This window comes from Corvus hawaiiensis, chromosome 5 (assembly GCF_020740725.1).
Source record: "Corvus hawaiiensis isolate bCorHaw1 chromosome 5, bCorHaw1.pri.cur, whole genome shotgun sequence".
NCBI classification, from domain to species: domain Eukaryota; kingdom Metazoa; phylum Chordata; class Aves; order Passeriformes; family Corvidae; genus Corvus; species Corvus hawaiiensis.
The window spans coordinates 24,106,997-24,126,392 of NC_063217.1; the positions used below are offsets into that span (position 1 = coordinate 24,106,997).

The window sequence follows — 19,396 nt, forward strand, 5'->3', positions numbered from 1 at the left end:
GATGATCCTGCCTCTCTGCACAGCCCTGGGGAGGCCATATCCAGTGGGAAGCCACGTCCTGCTCTGCTGAGATGGGCTGGAGGGAGCCAGCTGTCCACATAAGAGACTGTGAACTCAGGGGGCCTGGATCTGTTCGATGTGACTGCAAAAGAAGCAAATACACAAAAGGGGCCACATCCTGCAAGTGTGAAATGAAAAAGCCCTCTTAATAGCAAAAAGGTTAAAAAACCCCACTATCAACCCAAAAGAAGAAACAACCCATGTTTTGGCTTAAAGGTATGTTTTGGAAAGAAAGCAGCTCAATGATGCAGAATCAAATGAAATTCTGTTATCATTTTGGCCAACTGCTTTGGGCAGCTTCCAAAACCACCCTCATAAAACAATGTGTGCAAGGGAAATGCTTAGAGCAGGAACCCCGCCCTGCTCCCCGGCCAAAGGCAGTGAGTACCCACCCCCCTGGCACGTGGTGCAGCTCCCATGAGGCAGCAGGAGGGGGCTTGGGCACAGCAGGGTAAGTGGTCTTCTGGAGGAGAAACGCATTACCATTTCAGGGCTGAAGAGTGACCAAATAAAAAATAGACTTGAGCTCTTGAGGTCTGAGGAAGATGGCAGATCTGTCCTAGTAAATTTAACAGAAGGCCCCTATGCCTCTGACTGTAGCTCTGGGGGTAGAGGTGCCCTCAAAAATGGCCAAACAGCATCTAATATACGGTGGTTATGTGGGAAAATATTGTGTTGGTCAGACACAACATTCTTGGAGAAAGTGTGTAAGGAGATGGAGGAAGGCAGTGGGGAAGAAGTGGTGCCACAGCACTGGCAGTGCCCATCCCCCTGTCCACAGGCACAAGAAAAGTTCCAAGGAGCAGAAGCCTACAGCCAGGCCGGGGGGGTGATGAGTCAAGGGAGTGGATGCAGTGCTGGGTGTTTGGCTGTGACCAGTCACCTACAAGAGACGTGATCTCAGGTTGGTATTAATTGGTTGGGAGTAAGTTTGGCCAGGAAATAGGAAAATTTTTCTGTTTCCATTCATTTCTCTAGGGCTGTACCTCTGGCTCTATTTGTTTACACTCTCCCATTCAGGTATTTATACACATTGATACACTCTGAAGGATGATCTTACCAGGAAGGTACCTGAAACTTGGAGAGCCAGAGATACAACCACATCTACCTCATGGCCAACACACCAGGACTGCTGTGAATGCCACCATGATCTTCTGCGTGCAGTCTGTGGGGGGTTGGTGTTTCTTAAACGTGTGGAAGCTACAAAGCATTAAAAATACACCCTCTTTCTGCATGAGGGAATGCTGGATCTTCTGTCATGTCTTGTAATAGTCCAGATGACTAGAAAACTTCCCTAGAGCATTGGAGATTTGGCCATTTAGTATACTTTGACAGACTGAGGCAGCTCCAGAACCTGCATGGCAAGTGCACTGTGAGTAACAACCCTCCTGACAAAGGGAGTGGTAACAGCAGGAACCAGGTGCTGACTGAGGGAGGATGGAGGATAGCAGTGCTGAACATGGGGTCCTTGTGGGAAAACCAGACCTTAGAAGCTCGTTACTAAAGCAGAGCCTGATAAACTGCGGTGTGCAGGCCCCCCACAAGCCTCAGAAATTAATCAAGGCAGAGTCTGCTTTCTTCCCAAATCCTTTTATGCTCAAAGCTAAGCTTATATAAGATTCAAGTGAGAAGGTAATGCAGAAGACACAATGTGCAGGCATGGATGGATACAGCAAAGAGGGCTTTGAATAGCTGGGAACCAATGTACTGCAAGGCTGAGAAAAGGTGACTGGAAAGGGCACTAAGGAAAGGCACCAAGGTACTCTGTCAAGCTCATACAGCAGGTGTGCAGAGCAGCTCCCTTGTCCATGCCCGAGCCTGAATCCTGTCCTGTCCTACCAGCATGAGGAAGGATGAACAGTGTTTGCTGCACCACCATCCAGAATAATTTATCCAGGTTACAGATTACTCTCTCCTTTCCTGGGAACACTCAGGGATGGAAGCAGGTGATGGCTTGAATTATGTGGGCAGTGACAGTCTCTCCTAATTTCGTAGGAAGTGGAGAAGAGCTTATGTGTGGGCAGCAAGGAGCAGTGAGCTGCACAGGGGACCCTGCATGTGCTCTGGAGACAGCACATAAACCTCCTGAGAGGAGACTGATGGCTCAGACCTCTGCCACCAGCATAAACCCAGCTTGTCTCTGGTTTGGGGACAGTTGGGGCACACAGTGACTTCCCACTTGCTTTACAGCCATTGGACCCAACACCAAAGAAACAGCCATAATCACCTTCCATCTCTTGCTTCAAGAGCTCCTTGGGGCATCAGAGTCAACACATCAATTTCTGCTTCCAGGGCAATGAGAGAATTAAATGCTTGAACCAAGGAGCAGAACATGTATTTCTTGTTCTGGAGCATGCCCAACCTGCAGCATTATGATTTGAGCTCTTGCAGCTGGTAGGGCTGTAGGAGGATGCTCAGTATTCCAGAGCTATTTGGTCAAGCTTTTTGCCTGAGCTGGCACATTGCTGAGACTACAAGGCTGCCAGCATGACCTAAGTGAGTTACAAATTAGCTTGGATAACCTGTGCTCCCAGTGAAAAGCAGATGTCTCCTGCTGGCTGTCCCTCCTCACCAAGTAACACAAGACTCAACTGCACCACCCACTTGCATTGCCCATAGATGTCTTGGCTCTGCTGACCATGGATAGAGCTGCACAGTTGGTGACAAATCCCCCAGGTTCAAAGTTGAATGGCTCCTTAGTAATTTCTTGCCAAAGCTAAAGAGGTCACCACAAGCCTGACTTCTTCCTGTTGGCTCACAACACCCAGCCACTACAGGCCCACAGTCCTGATAAAAGTGTAAGGGGTCAGGACTTTTCCTAGGCAGAGAGAAGTGGCTCTGGTGCAGGTTGGAAACGTCTTTCCATCAGGTAACAGGAGGATTTGTTCCAATGGTATGACGACTGCCCTTTGCCTGACATGGCACCAGGGCTCTGAGGAACACGCTCACAGCATCTCCCAGCACAGGTGATGCTGACCGAGTTCGGCTGCAGAGCTGCTCCTACCACTCACCGCAGCACATGGGGCTATGCCTTCAGCTCTTCGGGCCTGAGCGAGCAGGAGGTCTCAACTGCAACAAGCCTTTGGCTGTGGTCCCACTAGTTTCTTTACAAGCAGGTGCACATGCCAGAAACTTGCTCATCTCCTTTCAGACTGCAAAAAATAGTGCTGGGAAGTTCCCTGGAGTCAGAGATGTTCCTGTTCTGAATCTGAAGTATACTAGGGTGTGATTTGTGGAAGTAGTCATCCTGTGGGTCATCACACTGACTTGGTGCTAAGGAATCTCTAATGGGAGCAACTGGGTCATTTGCCCCCTTTGGTTTCTCATTTAGAAATAAGAAATAAAAGGACATCCTGGATCCACTCTCCTGACTCAGGCTGTGCAGCTGGGAAGGGACAGGTTATCAGCAACCACTTCCAAGTTCTGCTCCTGAGGAAGTCCGGTCTTGTTCTCTGCCTTCGAGGAACTGAGGCAAATCAATCCACAGAATGTCTGGATTAAAATCTCTTAAGGAATGGAAGCTACTGTCGGTCTTTGAAGTTTAAGAGTATTTTACAGTATTATTTGAGTTTCCTTCTGGCCATCTGAATACCCAGGATACTCATCAGCCGATGATTCCCTCCTGTCAGAAATTCAAGAAGAGAAAGGCTTCAAGGGACACAAAAAGTGCTGCTGTACAGAAGGACTTTGCTCCCTGCTTTTTAACACCTTGCTGCTCCTTGTGCAGATCTGTTCCTGCACTGAGATACAATGCCGTGGGCTGAAACCAGCCACTCTGTGACTAATGCTTGGTTACCAGCTCTGTGCATCTGCAGCCAGGCTTCTTCAGTTTGGGCTATTTCCCTGAGCATCAATTTGAGGTTTGATTTCCAGGCACAAACAGAGCTATTACTGCTGATAAAGACAATAACAACACACACATGCAAGAGAACTAGAATCTGCATGGATGATTTCTTTAAGAAGCAAGTTTCCCATGTATTGTAAATGTTTGGTGATCCTGCATCTTACTTCATCTTTAGAGGAAACAGTTCAGCTGTGACAGCCCCACCAGTTAACTTGACACTCAATAACCAGTCTGATGCTGCACTTGGTCCAACAATGTGAGCTAAGTATCTAACAGCTAGAAGTACATTTTAGGTAACATTTTTTTGTTATTTATCAGTACTAAAATTTACAGGGCTTGTCAGCATGTGCAGAAAAGGTTTGTAATGCATATTATTTCTCCTGTTTAAGATTGCTCTAGACAACATTATTTCATCCAAAAGAACTATTCAAATTTAGTTTTGTTGAGTGGTAGAGCTTTAATTGAGAACATTACAAAGTATGTTCTCAGAACAGCTTTCCTGTCTTACTGTGATGAAAACCATGCAATCCAGGCATCGGAAGACAGAAAGAAACAGAAATAAATGTATGTCTGCTAAGAAACACAGCCAGACTTTTATGAGGATGGGAACTTAAAAGATGGTAAGAACTTTGCTCTAACTATGTAACTAAATGTGAAACCTCAGCACCTTTAAATCCTACACTGGTAAAAAGCCATAAATACTGTGTTTTATTGGGCTTCCTATTATTCTTAATCACACATTAACAAGTGAAGAACTCTGAGCATCAGTTTCCTTATTATAATGGGAGAATCCCCACTCATGTACAAGATTTGAAAACTGATATATGGCCAAGTACACACACACACACCCTACCACCCTCCATTTTCTTCAAAATACTTTGCCTTCAATTCCAGAGTTTTATACTCATTACTCTTTAATAGATCTTATTTTTAAGGCCTCAGCAGCACTGGCAATGCATAAATTATGTCTGTGTTAAAACGGTGGCGGTGCCTTCTGTCCTGGTTCTCCAGGCTGCCTCCTGTGTGCGGTCAGCACTCAGGGCCCCTGGGTGCAGCTCTGACACCAAGGTGCCCACCCATCACTGAGGCAGCTCGTGACAGCACCACAGCTGCCCCGAGGGCTTGAACGGGAACAGTGCGGGCAGGCAGGGAAATTCCGAGTGCAGCCTTGTCTGGGGCAAGTTCTGAGAAGAGTCAGTGGGGGCCACCGCTAGACCCCTCTGGTAATTCTTGTATGCTGCATTTTGGCTCAGCCAATTATGCCCAGAATAAATTTGCTCCATGAATGTACCAATTGACTCTACTGATAATCAACATATCAAAGTAACTCAAATGTCCACATTAAAAAAAACCAGAGAAAGAAACTCAACATAATCCCAATCTGAAGAAAGACAATTGAAAACCATGCCCTGAGCATGGCACTGAACCTCCAGAAACCCCTTCTAACCTAAATTATTCTGTGATGATTCCTTGAGTAATTTGACATTGTAACTAATTAAAAACTGACCAAAAGAGGTAAAAAGGAAAAAATCCAATAATTATCCACTCCAAAAAAAGCAAAGCTTTTGGAAACAAATCTGAATTGCTTGCAGGATTTGTCAAGTCCAGATTTCAGATCACTGTTAAAGGCACACAACTAAGTACCAGAACTCATTTTTAAAAGCAAGTATCTTTTTCAGGTAGCACTAAAACACTTTAAAATTAGTTTAAACCAAAATACTCTAACTTTTGTGAGAGGGAAGTATTTGACCAGAGCACCAAAAAGAAACTGCATTCTCATCAGTAAATCCACCTTGTGAAATTATTTCAGTTTTAGAAATCAAACCCCTGACAGATGCGTAATTAAATGATTTTAAAAACTCCCGGCCTCCCTCTGTCAAAAGCATTTCAAATCCTTCAGGTCAAAGCACTGCAGGTTGCTTTAGAAGGGGAGCTGCACACACTGCCTTATGCACAGAAGAAAAATAACATCAGCTGTATGCTTGCTAAGAGAGACTCAACTCATGTTTGAGAGCACACAACCGCACCCTACCCATTTCAGGAGCACAAGCAATCCTTAACTAATGCCACCAGTATCCAGCTCTTCTATATGAATCAAGGGATTTCAAAATTTGCAAAGAGAAATAGGGAACTGAGGCAGTGGGAAACAAAGCAAACTCTTCACTGTCACTCTGCAGACCAACCCAACCCCCTTCACGAGATAAAGCACTGTAACTTTACCAAAAAAACTTAACTTTTAAACTACGTTACTGTCTGCATTACAACTCCTTCGCTCTGTACAATACTTCTGTGAACGTCCAAGCCCATATACAGATATAGCAATTAGTATTCTGTGAAAGAAAAAAAAAAAAAAATCAAAAAAAGGACCACCATATGACACCTAGAAGCGTTTATTTTATGCAACAAACTTAAATATGATCATGTGTACATAAAAGTGTACACTGTATCTATGCTGAACAATGCCAGGAAACATAATATTGATGCAACAATCTTCTAAAATAAACATTAAAAAATGAGCCTGGACAGGAAGACAAAATGCAAAACAGACTTACTTCCAATCAGCACAATGCTTAAAATTGAGAGCAATCCTAAACATTTCCAACTTTCCTTACAAAGCTGCCAAAGTCCAACTATTTTTAAAAACTGATTTTTTTTTCTTTACATCAATAATAAAAATCTGGTGACAAACATTATAAAATCAAATGCTGGACTGCCTTTACTCCTTTAAAATTTAGAATATTCCAACAGAACCGCAGGAGTAAAAACACTTAAAAGTGATATATGTTTTTATAAAACAAACATCAATATGTACATTTATTGCAAATTATATTAAACTAAAATGGAGGGAAAATTAAAAAATGAAATGTCTACTTGCAAATTAATAATAATTTTAAGTGATTACTTTCCCACTCTGATAAAAATCAGAAAGCAACATTTATAAAATTGCCACCACATGACTTTTCATAGCAGGGAACTGAAATCTGTACATCTTATTTTTGCAGAAAAGTAGGCAGGCAGAAAGAATTATACATAAAACAGTCTCCAAAAGTAAAGCAAAAAAATTTTTTTGTGGTTTTTTTTTCCTCTAGTCTTGTTTAAAATCCATTCAGTAGACTTCTACCTTTTCTGTGAAACATGGGAATACCTGGCTCTAGGATCATGAATTTTAAATGTCAGTGTAAGGACCTTCTCTGACTTTCTTTAAAAAAAAATGCAGCATGAAAGTTAATGGTGTAAATACACTTTTAAACTCCAGAATGCAGGAACTGGAACCAAGTGTTAAGCAATTTGCTTAATTATTGACTTTTCATAAAAAAAGTCTCTGGGGAAATAAGTACAGATGCTTTTAGCCTCTTTCTCAAGAGTTTCTGCTTTACATTTCCATTGAGAAGGATTAATTTCATGTGAAAGGGAAGCATAGTTTTCCTTCTGGTTTCAGAGCTGAAAGCTGTGTGTTTTGAAGTAATTTCAGTTCCTGTACAGGAAATTTCTGAATCCTAGTTTTTGCAGAAGCTTGGAGCATGCCTTTATTTGGCCATCATTTCCTCCCTTTTCGAGCAAGTTTTCTTTTTACCTTTATGGGGGGAAAAAAGGAAATGAAAGTTAATCGTAAGGATATGGAAATTCCAAGTGATTCTGAATCAAAATCCTATTAAATATTGTTTACATTTCAGCTTTTACACTCTTTATACTGTGATTTTTCCAACTCCATCTCCATCTCATATCTTCTCAACAATTACATAATTAATTGAATACAACTGAATTTCCTTACTGTATAGCACAACTTCCTGAAAAACTTGAAAGTAACACAACTTGAGTTGTGCATTTCATAATTCCATAACTGAGTAATGTTTTTTCAGCATAAATATAAACAGTTATCCCCTGCTTTCACTGGAATCAGAGATTAAGAACAGTAACTTGATCTAGTTAACTGGAATTACCCAGGTTTATAAAAACAGCCCATTTTACTTTAGAATAGGCATTACTTCAAATATTTTCCAAGTACTTACAGTAACTTGTACATGTCTACTTAGAAGCAAAAAACCTATCAGACACAGTGTTTTTTACACACAAATTTCTTTGATTCCTTACTGTATAAACTGCAATAAAGAAGTAAAAAGAGAGAATTGTCCTATACAAGATGCCTGCTACACCTTAAGGAAGCCTCCCTCTGCTATCTCTGTATCCTCAGTATCTTCCTGGCTGCTCCCACAGGCCTTAAAAAGATCCATTGCATTCTGAGAGTATTCTGAACTTGAGTCTATCTCCAACAGTGAATCTCCATCACTTCCAAGCACCTGGCTTCTGAAAAACGTTAACAATGTTTTGGTATTTTGTCCAAGAAACACTGAGATATTACATATTTTAAAGATGCTATCTGATACAGTAGCTTATTAAAGGATATGGATAGTGCAATTTGTTCTGAAGACTTAAACAAGCATTGCAAAGCAGTACACAAATATTACACTCTTGACAGACAGAACATTTTACTGGTCTATAAACCTTGCTCTAAGAAGGTAACTATTTTTGTTCAAAGTTCTTTGCAAGATCTTCAACTTACAAATCTCCAGAAAAACTATTCCAATGATTCTTTCTTCCTTTAGATTAATTTGTGATTCCTTAGAGCACACTGGTCTGCAGACCTTATTGCTCTACGACTTTGGACACTTTTGCATTAATTAGGTACCAGGTCCAGCAAAACAGACATCTCGTGTTTATGTGCATTATGAATTGCTTATATTGCAAACCAAGTCAGCACGTTTAAACACTAAAGTAGCCCGGATTATCATCCAAAAGCTGTTCTGTAGTTTACGAAGTTCCAAATGTTATTTTTCAGTTACTTAAAATAGATTACAGTACTGCTAATATTAAAACAAACACAGACCCAAAATAACCGAAAACAGTCAGAATTACAATTTTTCCTCTTAATTAAAGATAGTCAGTTTCCAAGCCTTTGCTACCAATGAAGTGAAGCACAGCACAGAACCCAAATGCCTGTGTGCCTGGGATTAATGAATGCACTGAAACAACCTCAACTCTTAGTTGTTTTACACAGCAATGCCAGGAAGGGAAATGAAGAGGCAACAGACATAAAGTAACATTTGGCGAAAACAGGTAAAGTTTATCCTGTTCTGACCAAAGAAATTCATTTCTCCAACACCAGCTACCCAGGTATTCACTTTGAAAAATAGAACTCAATGCAACATATGGTGGACCATGGCATCCACTGTGGTTTAGTTGTGCCCTTAACTATGCTAGGTCTGTTGTAATTGCAAATTCAGGGTCTGACTTTAGATAGGAAAGGACCACCGCCTCCCCCCCCGTATTTTATTATTTATTTATTTATTTTTACCTCTGTAGATCAATTTGTCTCTGTGCTGCTGCTGGCTTTTTTGCTGTGTCTTGCTGTTTTGCTGCTTTGGCATTACCTGCCTCTAAACTCCCTGGACTTTCTTGATTGGCTGCTGCCCTCTTCCTTCCCCTGACAGGTGGTTTATTTGTTTCCTCGTTTTTTGCAGTGGTACCCTGAGGTTCCGGTTTGGTTGGTCGCCCTCTCCTGGTTTTTGCTGCCAGCGATGGGCTTGTTTCTTCTACACTTTTTTCTTCTGTTTTTTGATGAATATTCTCAGTTCCAGATGCTGTTGCTGTTCTTTTTTTCCCACGTTCAGTACTATTTCCTTGTGTAGTCTGATCAGAATTAATCTCCTAGAAAATAAAAATCATGAATGTCAAGAAAAAAAGATTCCCAAAGGCAATCTCAAACGGTTACCTTCCTTCAAGAGAAATACGAGTTTTTAAAACTCTAAGTATTGTTACGAAAACACATCACGTGGTCTTAAACCTAGTAATAAGTTTTACTAAATGGGATTCTGAACCTCATCCTTGCAAAAATATTTTCTACATTGTGTGTAATGTTAATATCTGCACCCAATGTATCTTTTAGTTGTGTGGGACAGAGATTACAGTAAGCCTAATTATTTCAGCTCCTCCCATGATGGTTTTTCTGGACAAGCTCCTTTTACTGTCTCTTTGTCAAATGACAGGAGAGGAGCAGAAGAGCTATTCCTATACAGCAATATTTACTATTTACTTCCACACATGCAAATCTTGAGACCAACATTCAGTGAAGGTGCTGTTTACCAAAGTCCTAAGTGCCAGTAAAGAAAAACCCAAGGCTTGTAGGGAATAAAGAAGTAAGACCACACCAAAGATGAAACTTGCTGTTTTTTTAAATTCTTTGTCATGTCTAAATAGGTATGGCCTACATGCATGTTTTTCTCAATACCCTGAACAAGGTAAAGAAGTGATTAAATACCATGAAGAGGTGTCTGTATATGTGAAAGGGTCAGCAGTGTACTTCTCTACACAGAGCAGTATTCATATGGAATCAAAGAGGAAGCAATTGGATGCTAAGCCTTCATTTGATCACTGACTTCCAAAGCAGTTGGGAGAAGGGGTAGAGAAAAGGATACTGAAGAAGCATGGCTGGGATGACTTAGTAATTTCAAACAAACCAATGTCACTATACTAAGTGCTGTATCTGAACCAAAGACTTATTTTGTTAAATACTCTACTATTATTTCTTATGTGTTCAAATGAGTCAGGCAATCTCTGTAATCTTTACTACTGTTCTAGCAGCTTCATAGCAGACACACGTGCTATTCATATGAACTTTACAGATATCCACTCTGAAATTTCAACTTCAAGAACCTAGAAAGCATTTTTTTAAAATTTACTTTTTATGTGCTTTGCCTAACTTTTCTATGTCACAATACAAATACAAAACACCTGCTTATTACTCTGATTTAATCTAATAAAAAGAGATTAAGCAGATATTTAACTTTTTAAAAATCATACAGCCTAAACTGTCTATGTATCCCTACATTATTACAAAAATCTGTTTTGAATCACAGAATCATCTAGGTTGGCAGTGATCTTTGAAAATCATTCTGTCAAATCTTCTGTTGGCAGTAGGGCCTCAGTGGTTATCTAGGGCCTTGAAAAGTCAAGCCATGAACAGTGATATTCCACCACTTTTCTGGACAGCCTGTTCCAGTGTTTAAATTTCTTCACAATGTAGATTTTTCTTTTTTTAGTATTTTTTTCTGCTTGCATCCAAACAGAATCTCCCCTGAAGCAACTTCTCCCACTAGCCTTTTTTCCTTCCAGCAAGCAGCCTTGAGAATACTTCCTTCCATCCATCTTTTCCATAAATACCTTTTAGATACTGAAAGACTGAATGATCCTCTCCAAGGCTTCTCTTCTCTAAGCTGAACAAACCCAATACTTCAAACCTTTCTTCACACAACAACTTCTCCACACCTTTATAATCTTGGTGCCTCCTGCAAGGCTCTCTCCAGTTTTTCAGTATCTGCATGAAACTGGGGAGGACACAGTATTCCAGGCATAGCCTAATGAATGCCAAATAGGCTGGAATAAACACATCCCTCAATCTGCTGACTACTCAGGACACAGCTTGCTGCCCTCACTGCTGCCAAGACACACAGCCAGCTCATGCTCTGTTGGTTGTTCACCGGGGATGGTCCCACAGGTCCTTCCCAGCCAGGCAGAGCCCAGCGTGCTGTACAGCTGTTTGAGTTTAATCTATCCCATGGGCAGGACTCAACTGTGTTAAAATTCATGCCATCGTATGTTTTGTAAGTTAAAAAATCATTATGATTTACACATGGTGTTCTCTCTTTAATGAAAGAGGGGAGAACCGTAAAATATATTTTTAATAGTTTAATTAAGATTTTAGTTGTGACAAAAATCCAAAAATTAGATGTTTATTTCATGCTATAGGACCACTTGACATTTTCTTGGCAGTAACTTCCATTAAAACTTTTTACAGGTGTGAACTTCCACTCTAAATCCCAGCCTCACTGTTACTTATTTTAGAAAACGTGGAATAAAGGTGGGAGTAACCTTGGAATTTTAAAAAAGAAGGAGGAAGGCCATTCAAATGAGCTCTATAAATTACTGTGGATAAAATAAACAGCAGTTTTGAAATTAAAGGGTCTTCTGTTAGGCTAGGAAGCTGATAGAACTATATGAAATGAAACTGGATGTTACCATTTCCTCAGAGACCGCCCGCAGTGATGTGGACTGAAAAAAGGCCCAATGCCAAGTTTATTATAGAGACACAGTCCATAAAATCCCTGGACATACCTTGTTTTTCACAGGTTCTGTCTTTGCTGGCGTGACTGAAATAATCCTCACAGGATTTTCATCATTTTCACTGACTCCGGTTTCTGATATATCTGAACTTTGTTCCCTGGGAGCATCATGGAAGACATAATAAAACAAAAATATATAGAAAAGAAGAAAAATGTTTGGAATTATTGGGGGGGGGGGGGGGGAAGAAGCTGGGGGGAGGGGGGGGGGGGGGGCGTGGGAATCAACACAATAGGCTAAATTAGTTTAAAAACATTTGAATTTGGCAGAGTCCACACTTATATTTTCTTTCCCAGAACTGGGAAAGGTCTGAAAGGAATTGGCTGGTCATTGAGCCAAATCCCTTACCACAGTCACATCACCATATAATGCCTTTTGCAAACTTAAGACCAGAGCTGTAAAATAGGCTGTGTTCTTTTTCCAGATAGAACGAGCCAATACTGGAAAATGTGGTGAAGAATAATAAACACCAATAATGACCAATCTTCATAGTTTTAAAAACAAAGTAACAAAAAAGAAAAAGCCAAGATTATTACAACTTGTATCATGCACACTTACAGAACAAATTCTCAACAGTTATACTTCCTTTTGGCCTTATGAAATTTAGCAACTAGAGTTAACTTTCTCTGCTTTCTTTAACCCTTTATTTTAGTCACATAATCAATTCTAAACCAAATTAAACAATACTAAAATCTGAAAGTGTAAATTGTTTCTCCAGATTTACAACAAATTTTAAAACTCTGGATCCATGTAAAAATAATGCCTGCTAGAAGAATCACTGAATATTATAATCATATGGTCCACCTTTCCACTGAGACCCTGGCCTGCTTCAACAAGCTTTTTTTATCATTCTTAATCTTATGTAGATCAGAATATTACATCTACATCAAAAAAGTTTCTTGTTTCCAATCAGGATTAATCCTAATTTATACATCCTAATATACATCAAATCATCAACTGCACAAACTGAACCAAAAAGCAAGTATGGAGATTTTACCTGTTGAGAACTACTACATTTTTTAAAACCAGACAAAGTAAGGACACTCCTCAAACACATAAGCACACAGACTAAATCATCTCCTGTCCTAAAACTTGCAAGCACAGTGGAGAACATGAAGTAAAGAGCTGATGAAAGGTATTTTGAACTGCCGTACCTTGATCTGTTTCCTGCAGAAGAGCTCAACTCAGAGTTTACACTGCTTCCAGTCTCTGATCCTGTAGTTCTAATATATGGTCTCCTTCCAGTTGCAGATAATGGTTTGTTTACTGTACCTAATACACCGGTTGGTTTTGGCTAGAAAAAAATGTTTACATCTTAAAAAATGCAAACTTCAGATACATAATTTTACAAATATTTTCTTGAGTATTTTAAAATACTTTTTCTGGATTAACAGTCTTGATCACAATGCCATCAGTTTAGAGCGACAAACCTTATCTTTACTTAAAAAACACTGTTTAATCCTTTTACTTCTTGTCATTTAAGAGCACTTCATCAACTGCCCTTCTCTCTCTCTCTCATGCTTTGAAGGCACACTAGCTGGAGAAGTCTCAACAAAAGCCAAAACGTTAGGCAATATTAGAGTTGAGAGCCTCTGGGTAAGGATGAATGGGAAAGCAAATAAAGCAGATATTGTTGTGGGAGTCTACTACTGACCACCCAGCCAGGACACTACCAGCAATGAATAATTCTACAAGAAATTACAGGATCTTTCTGGATCAACTGCCCTTGGCCTTACGGACAACTCTGGCCCTGTATACGGGGACAGCAGACTTTAGATGCTGTAATACTTTTGGATGCTCTGGGAATCTACTTTTGAAAGTACTGCAATCTATGAACGCTGGTCACTTTTTAAGAACCATCTCTTAAAAGCACAGGAGCAGGCAATCGCGAAGAGTAAGATGTCACACAAGTGAGACAGAAGTCCAGCCTGGCTGAGCAGGGATCTTCTTCTGGAACTTAGGCAGAAAAGGAAAGTATACAGTATTTGGAAGCAACAACAGACAACATGGCAGGGTACAGGAATGGTGTTCACCACTGCAGGGAGAAAATTCATGTGGCCGAAGCTTGATTAGAGTTCAAGTTGGCCAGCACCATAAAGGTCACAAAAAGGGCTTTTTAAGATACATCAAAAGCAAAAGGAGGATCAGAGATAACACTGGGCTGTTACTTGATGAGGCTGGTCACCTCACAATCAGGAGGTGACAAAGCAGAAACATTTAACCCCATCTTTTTCTCTGTCTTCAACCCCAGTGATGGGCCCTGGGACCCCCAGAGCCCTGTGTTAGAACACTATGTCTGGGGGGAATGGTAACCCCATTTTCCTCAGCTGCTCCTCATAAGACTTGTCCTCCAGACCCAACCCATCACTCATTTAGTTTTCCTTCTTTGGACATGCAGTAAACTCAGCTACTCAGTAAACTAAACAAATTATTATATTAAAAGAATAATATGTTTAAGTAAATGCTGTGCAGAATAGCACTAGGATGATGCAGTCACTGAACATTTGTCCAGTAACAAGCCATTTCTACAGAGATTGTTGCTTTTTTTGCTGGCCAGTATTTTCCAGCATCTGTAATATCTTTCTCCTGCCTGCTCCATCATAGCTTCCACACATGGGAATTATTTTTTCTTCTTGAGAATGTCTTAATTTGTTAACTTGGCCTCTAAGGAAATGTAAAATTACATGAAAAATGTGACATGCCAGCTACGAAAACTTCCTTGACTGCTCTCCAGTGACAAAATAAAAAACTTCCTGTTGCCTACTCAGCCTGAGCACATAGGTCAAGTCATCAGCCACAGCAAGATCTAAAATGTTGTAACTGTATCAGAGAACCCCGAAGAGATATGTTTACTTCTAAACCACCTTTCTGCATATAACTATATAAATATAATATAAAAATACGTAATAAATATATAACAGTTCATTTAAAACTCAATCTGGCCACTGCAAAGGAAGATAATAAAAAGTGTTTTTACAAATACACTGACAACAAATGGAGGGCCAAGGAAAACCTCAATGCCTTACTGGGCATGGAGGGGAACATTGTAACCAAGGACAAGGAAAAAGCTGAAAGACTTAATGCCTTCCTTGTCTCTTCTTTAATAGAAAGGTCAGTTACACTCAGGCTACCCAGCCCCTGAACTCATAAGACAGGGACATGGAGCAGAATGGATCTGCTGCAATCCCAGAGGAAGTAGTAAGCGGCCTGATGAGCCACTCAGACACTCACAAGTCTATGGGGCTGGATGGGATCTCCCTGAGGGTGCTGAGGGGGGCTGGTGGAAGAGCTCACCAAGCCACTCCATCATTTTCCTGGTTAACTGCAGAGGTCCCAGATGACTGGAGGTTGGCCACTGCAATGCCAATCTACAAGAAGGCCAGAAGGAGGATCTGGGAGATCTACAGGGCTGTCAGCCTGACCTTGGTGGCCAGGAAGGTTATGGTTAATCTGTTGGTTATCTTGAGTGAGATCACATGGCGTGTACAGGACAACCAGGGCATCAGGCCCAAACAGCATGGATTTAGGAAAGATGGGTCCTGCTTGACCAACCTGATCTCCTTTTATGACCAGATGACCCACCTAGTGGAGGAGGGAAAGGCTGTGGATGTAGCCTACCTGGACTTCACTAAAGCTTTTAATATTGTCCCCCAAGACATCCTCTCGGAGAAGCTTGCAGCACATGGTTTGCACTCTTCACTGGGTTAAGAAATGGCTGGGTGGTCAGGTCCAGAGAGTGGTGGTGAAGGGTGCCACATCCAGCAGTGGCTGGTCACCATTGGTGTTCCCAAGGGAGCAGTGTTAGGGCCAGTCCTGTTTAGTATCTCTACTGATGATCTAGAGGAGGGGATTCAGTGCCCCCTCAGTCCATTCATAGATGATACCAAGTGGGTGGCAGTACTCTCTGCTGGAGGGCAGAAGGCTCTGCAGAAGGACCTGGACAGGACAGACTGATGGGCCAAGGCCAGTGCTATGAGGTTCAACAAGGCCCACTGCCAGGTCCTGCACTTGGGTCACAACAACCCCAGGCAGTGCTACAGACTGGGGCAGAGTGGCTGGAAAGCTGCTCAGCAGAAAAGGACCTGGGGGTGCTAGTGAACAGCTGCTGAACATGAGCCAGCTGTGCCCAGGTGGCCAAGAAGGCCAATGGCACCTGGCCTGTGTCAGCAATAGTGTGGCCAGCAGGACCAGGGCAGTGACTGTCTCTCTCTACTCAGCACTGGCGAGGCCACACCTTGAATTCTGTTTCGGATTCTGGGTCCCTCACTGCAGGGACACTGAGGTGCTGGAGTGAGTCCAGAGAAGGGCAACAGAGCTGGGGAAAGATCTGCAGCAAAAGTCTTATGAAGAGCAGCTGAGGGAGCTGGGGGTGTTTAAAACTCTCTACAACTGCCTGAATGGAGATTGTAGCCAGGTGGGGATTGGCCTCTTCTCCCAGGCAGCAAAAGACAGGAAAGAGGAAATGGCCTCAAGCTGTGCCAGGGAAGGTTCAGGCTGAAAATCAGGAAGAATTTCTTCACTGGAAGGACTGTTAGGCATTGGAATAGACTGGCCAGGGACATGGTGGAGTCACCATCACTGGAAGTATTCAAGAAATACTCAACATGGCATTTAGTGCTGTGGTTAGCTGCTATGGCGGTATTTGGTCAATGGCTGTAATCGATGATTTTGGAGGTCTTTTCCAGCCTTAATGATTCTGTGATATTTCCTACTGTTGTATTGAACCTAACTCTGCATTACATTTTGGAAAGCCTCTCCCAGAGGTGCTTTGCTTTGCAAATACAGGATGTCAGAATCATAGAATATCTCCAGTTGGAAGGGACTCCCTGAAATAGAATGAGATGTTCAAAAGAACATAGACATTTGCAGCTGAATTTAACAGCATTACCAGCAATATTAAAAATGTCACAACTGAAAATTTAAGATCTCCAATGCTAGTGTTACCACAATTCTCTATATGCATCATAACTTTATGCCAAGCTTATTTCAGTAATGGAAGAAACTGTAATCAAGAACCTGTACAGATAACAATATTGGTGTTGTGTATTCATCAGGTAGTATGTTCAAGGAATTAATTATATGTCATCAAATAAAAGAGTCAAAAATTACTGTACATGAGCTCTTAATATAATTTTTAAACCATGACAGTCCAGAACATTTTAAAAATCACAAGTAATATTCAAAGACTTGCAACTTGTCAAAATACAGTACCTTTCCTGTCAAAAGAAGAACCCTTGTCTCTTCTGAAATGTAATTCCTGTCATTGCAGAAATCCTGTATAAAAGTAAAGATTAGTTTGTGTTTGATGTCTCAATCTCACCTTTTTTCTTATATGCAACCGACTTCTCAAATTAGATGCAACTATCAAGTGTTACACATACTTCACACCATGCAACCTGCTGACCAAGGAGTCAATCTAATAAAGATAGGTGAAACTAGTATTTTGGTGGAGATCTGCAGTGAGCATTACTGAATGACAGTATGCCATACCTGAAATTGGGATGAACATTTTTCCTTCTATTGTGACATGAATTGTTTCAAAATGATGCAAAACTGCTCTCCCTATTTGTTCACTTGCACATTTTTAATGGGAAATCTTAACAAAGGAAAGGAGGTGCCATTTTCTCTAAACAAGTTGAAAGTTGCTACCTTTGCCACTCAGAGTATTAGAATTTACACAGGCTGAAATCCTGTAACTGAAAAAGGTAGCTACCACAGACACCAGCTCACTGTTACATGGCATCTGCCATTTCACAATTAAATAGGAAACCAAATTCTGCTTAAACAAACTCTGGAAAGGCAATTAACACTCTAAGGTACTGAAAAAATGTCAGCCAGTACATTCTCCAGGACAACCAAAACATCAGGTCTGGTCCACAGAATTACTTGTGCTCCCTTTACACTTTTCAGAACTTTGTCTCTTGGAGAGCAGTAGTGCCACTGCTGACAGCAGAGCTGTACTCACCAAGGCGATTACTAGGCAATAAGAGGACCAGCTTGTACAGCCAGCAGAACAGCTGAACAACTACTGACAGACAGAAACATACCACAGGTAACGTAAAATAATGTTCCCTTTTTTTGGTCTGATTTGCATTCTAATACAGAAATACAGTCAGAAAATATATATACATATTCTCATATATTCAGATGCACTTGTAAAACACACTAAAGAAATAATTCAGCAATACATGCTAGCATATCAGTATTAATTTCAATTAGCTCTCACCTTGTTACAAGCATTCCTGTCACGTGTTCATAATACATAGATAGCACAGCATAGAGCTGACAAAAATTAATTGCTGATAATAAAAGATGCATTTTCCCACTCATTATCTTATGGAGATAACCAGCTCTCAATCAAAAAAAAAATGCATTTCCCCTTACTACTTTGGAAATAAAATTAACAAATTTACCTTTTCAGGTTGTGTAAAAAATTTGGTTGGCAATACAGGGTCCTTGGGTGAATCTGCATTGCACAAAGCACTTTTGCTGTTGATTACACATAGTGCTACATCACACACTGTGTAAAGTTTCTAGAGAAAAAAAAAAGAAAAGCATGCTTTAGTAATTACTTACTGTTTTTACAGCGTAGAAAGAACGCAGTACTTTAGAAAGTTTAAACTATGCATTTAAATAACCACCACTAAGGACATACTTTGTAATTATATCATTAACCATACTGCTGGGTCTTAAAACACACAGAGAAGTCCTCATTTTTCATATGATACTATTTATAAAAACTAGTAATACTTTACATGACTATGCTGTACAATTCAACCTCTTGCTCAATCAAATCACCTTAAATGGTTTCTCATCTCTGCTAGAAACTAATGGGTTTAACAGCAGCTGTATAATGCAGTATTTCCACCCCCAACAGCAGAAGATACTTATGTCAGGAAACTAGGCAGGAGTTGTTAAAATAAGGCAGGCAGTAACAGGAATATTTTTTAAAATTGTAGGTATTATGTACTGGCTGAGGTCAGCAAGGTTTTGTAAGAATGAGATTGGAAACACACAGACAGTGCTTGCAATTAGCAGTCTCTCTAAAAAACCATAAAAATGTCAGAGCTAGTTCTTTCAGACTTTCTGCAAATCCTGCTTGTGAAACCCTCAGCTCATCACCCAGCACTAATCTCAACTGCATTTCTTACTTCATTGGCCTTTGGCTCATCAGGAGACTGAGCATCTCGGGTAAGCTTGATGTTTTCTGACATCTTTTTCATGAAGGCATGGCTATTGTTTTCGTTCTTTGTCATTAAAACTTCAAGCATGAACCACAGGCACCTAAAAAGCCATAAAACCACAAGCAATTACACT

At 40.7% G+C, this 19,396-nt stretch overlaps 1 protein-coding gene across 2 annotated transcripts in view; it reads right to left on the reverse strand.

The window, feature by feature from the left end:
* Positions 1-6,278: 6,278 nt before the first annotated feature.
* The window catches only part of PDS5A (PDS5 cohesin associated factor A), an 80,254-nt gene continuing 67,136 nt past the window's right edge, over positions 6,279-19,396 (reverse strand). The window contains exons 27-34 of one of the 2 annotated variants that reach the window (XM_048303481.1): positions 19,231-19,363; positions 18,493-18,612; positions 17,291-17,353; positions 13,234-13,373; positions 12,074-12,179; positions 9,258-9,610; positions 8,059-8,209; positions 6,279-7,478 (exon numbers count right to left, since the gene is read on the reverse strand). In XM_048303481.1, coding sequence (XP_048159438.1) covers positions 7,443-7,478; positions 8,059-8,209; positions 9,258-9,610; positions 12,074-12,179; positions 13,234-13,373; positions 17,291-17,353; positions 18,493-18,612; positions 19,231-19,363 — 1,102 coding nt within the window. In that variant the 3' untranslated portion in view covers positions 6,279-7,442. The remainder of the gene's footprint in view (positions 7,479-8,058; positions 8,210-9,257; positions 9,611-12,073; positions 12,180-13,233; positions 13,374-17,290; positions 17,354-18,492; positions 18,613-19,230; positions 19,364-19,396) is intronic. The other variant, XM_048303482.1, reaches the window with a different exon arrangement.